At 44.8% G+C, this 1,762-nt stretch overlaps 1 protein-coding gene across 1 annotated transcript; it reads right to left on the bottom strand.

Moving 5' to 3' along the window:
• Window positions 1–1,417: 1,417 nt before the first annotated feature.
• LOC109509700 (heat shock 70 kDa protein 1-like) lies at window positions 1,418–1,756 on the bottom strand (the record flags this gene model as incomplete). The annotated part of the gene is made up of 1 exon (XM_019859520.1): window positions 1,418–1,756. A coding segment is annotated over one exon (243 nt), but the record flags the coding sequence as incomplete, so codon positions are not given.
• Window positions 1,757–1,762: the final 6 nt, after the last annotated feature.

Raw genomic sequence — 1,762 nt, 5'->3', positions numbered from 1 at the left:
AAAAAAAAAAAAAAAACACAAGAGATGAAATGATGACGTTTCAGCACTGTGTGCTTTGTATTTATTTATTTTTGCTTTGGTTTGATTTTTGCCAGCTATTCGTTTGTTGTGAGCGTCAATATGCATATGAGAAGTGGTCAAGCCCTGCTGAGACATAAATCTTGAATGGGACATTTTTGATCCTGTGCCACAGGTGTTTGTATTATAGCAGCTCAGGCTGGCTTGTTCTGGTACTGAACTGAGAGAGTACAATGTCTGCGTGTGTGTGTGACAGAGAAACATTAAATACATATTATTCCCGTAAATTGTTTTTAAGTAAAAGCAAAGTGAGAGGAGACATGAACGCAGAAGTGAAGTCAATAAATTTTGTTCGCGACTAGGTTACATTGCTGCCTCAAAGGCAGATGTGTCAACTTGCTTTTATCCAATCGAAAAAAAACCCAACATCTCTGTATTTTTTTAAGGGGGATTTTCAACAGATATGTTCATTCAATCAAAACCTTAAACTCATCTTGCTGCCTCCCAACTGATCGAACGATCCTTAGACTCTGCAGCTCAAAATGACTCCTCGCGCTTTGCCACTTTACTGCCTTTTCATTTCAAGCTTTCCGAACAGTAGATTTGTGATAAAGATTCGGTCCACTGTGTGGCGTTGGCGATACCAAAAACAACCGCGCACGGCGCTTTGCTGCATGTGCAAACACTGAACCAAAGAAACGATCGAGCTTGTGCGAGTTCAGTAATTGAAAGCGTCACACTTGCTGATCATTTTCAGCTGGTGTTCATGTTACAACGTGCATGTGAAGAAAATACAGTATGCTCTTCACAGCGGCCATTGGCTCATGTCGTTGCGAAAAACTCATTAGCATGTATGACAGTCCCGTTCCATGGCCCGCATCTGGGACTCACCGGAATCGCCGGTGAACAGGACCATCGTTATTCATGTTAGGTTGCACACGCGTGTCCTCTGCTATGACAACTCCAAATGGCCTCAATGAGGAGCGGCTAGCCACATTCTGACTTGAAACTGTAAATGCTGTCAGCGGCGAACATATGTGAGCGATGTGTTAGACCTGCAATAAATTCTATGAATGATCAAACTGGATCCAGTGTGTCCTGTCTCTTCTTAGCGCCTACAACAAGCGGGACGATAAATAAGAACTTAATAATGCCGTTCTAGCATTTAATGTTTAGTCGATTGAAGCTATTCCGGTAAGGCAGTGGACAACCGATTGCTGGGGGCTGTGAGGTTAACCTCAGTAGTCGTGTCCCACTCGTCTGGCTCTTGACCAATAGTTTGCTCAAGGTGCACAAAATCAAAAGTGGAGCAGGAGCAAGTCAAACATTGGCGCCACTATGAGATCGCTGTTATTGTTGTATGGACGCACACAATCAGACTGCAACAGAAATTTGTGAACAAAAGTAATTTATTATGTACTTGATGTTAACAACACGATTTTAAAACAGTGTAATATTTTACAATTTGTCTCAGACTGATGCGCAAGAAAGGTCCTCAGTCCACCTCCTCGATGGTGGGCCCCTGTGCACCGGCCTGGGTCTGCCCCCCACAGCCTCCGGCAGGCCCCGCCCCCTGATACAACTTGCTGATGATTGGCTGACACGTTCGCTCCAGCTCCTTCTGCTTGTGCTGGAACTCGTCTTTTTCGGCCAGCTGGTTGCTCTCCAGCCACTTGAGGGTCTGCTCACACTTGTCCATCAGCGTCTTCTTGTCCTCCTCACTCAACTTGGCCGCTAGCTTCTC

Source organism: Hippocampus comes, unplaced genomic scaffold (genome assembly GCF_001891065.2).
Source record: "Hippocampus comes isolate QL1 unplaced genomic scaffold, H_comes_QL1_v1.1 C17008809, whole genome shotgun sequence".
NCBI lineage: Eukaryota > Metazoa > Chordata > Actinopteri > Syngnathiformes > Syngnathidae > Hippocampus > Hippocampus comes.
Note: the sequence above shows the minus strand (reverse complement) of the source record. Positions and strands in the feature narration are given on the sequence as shown.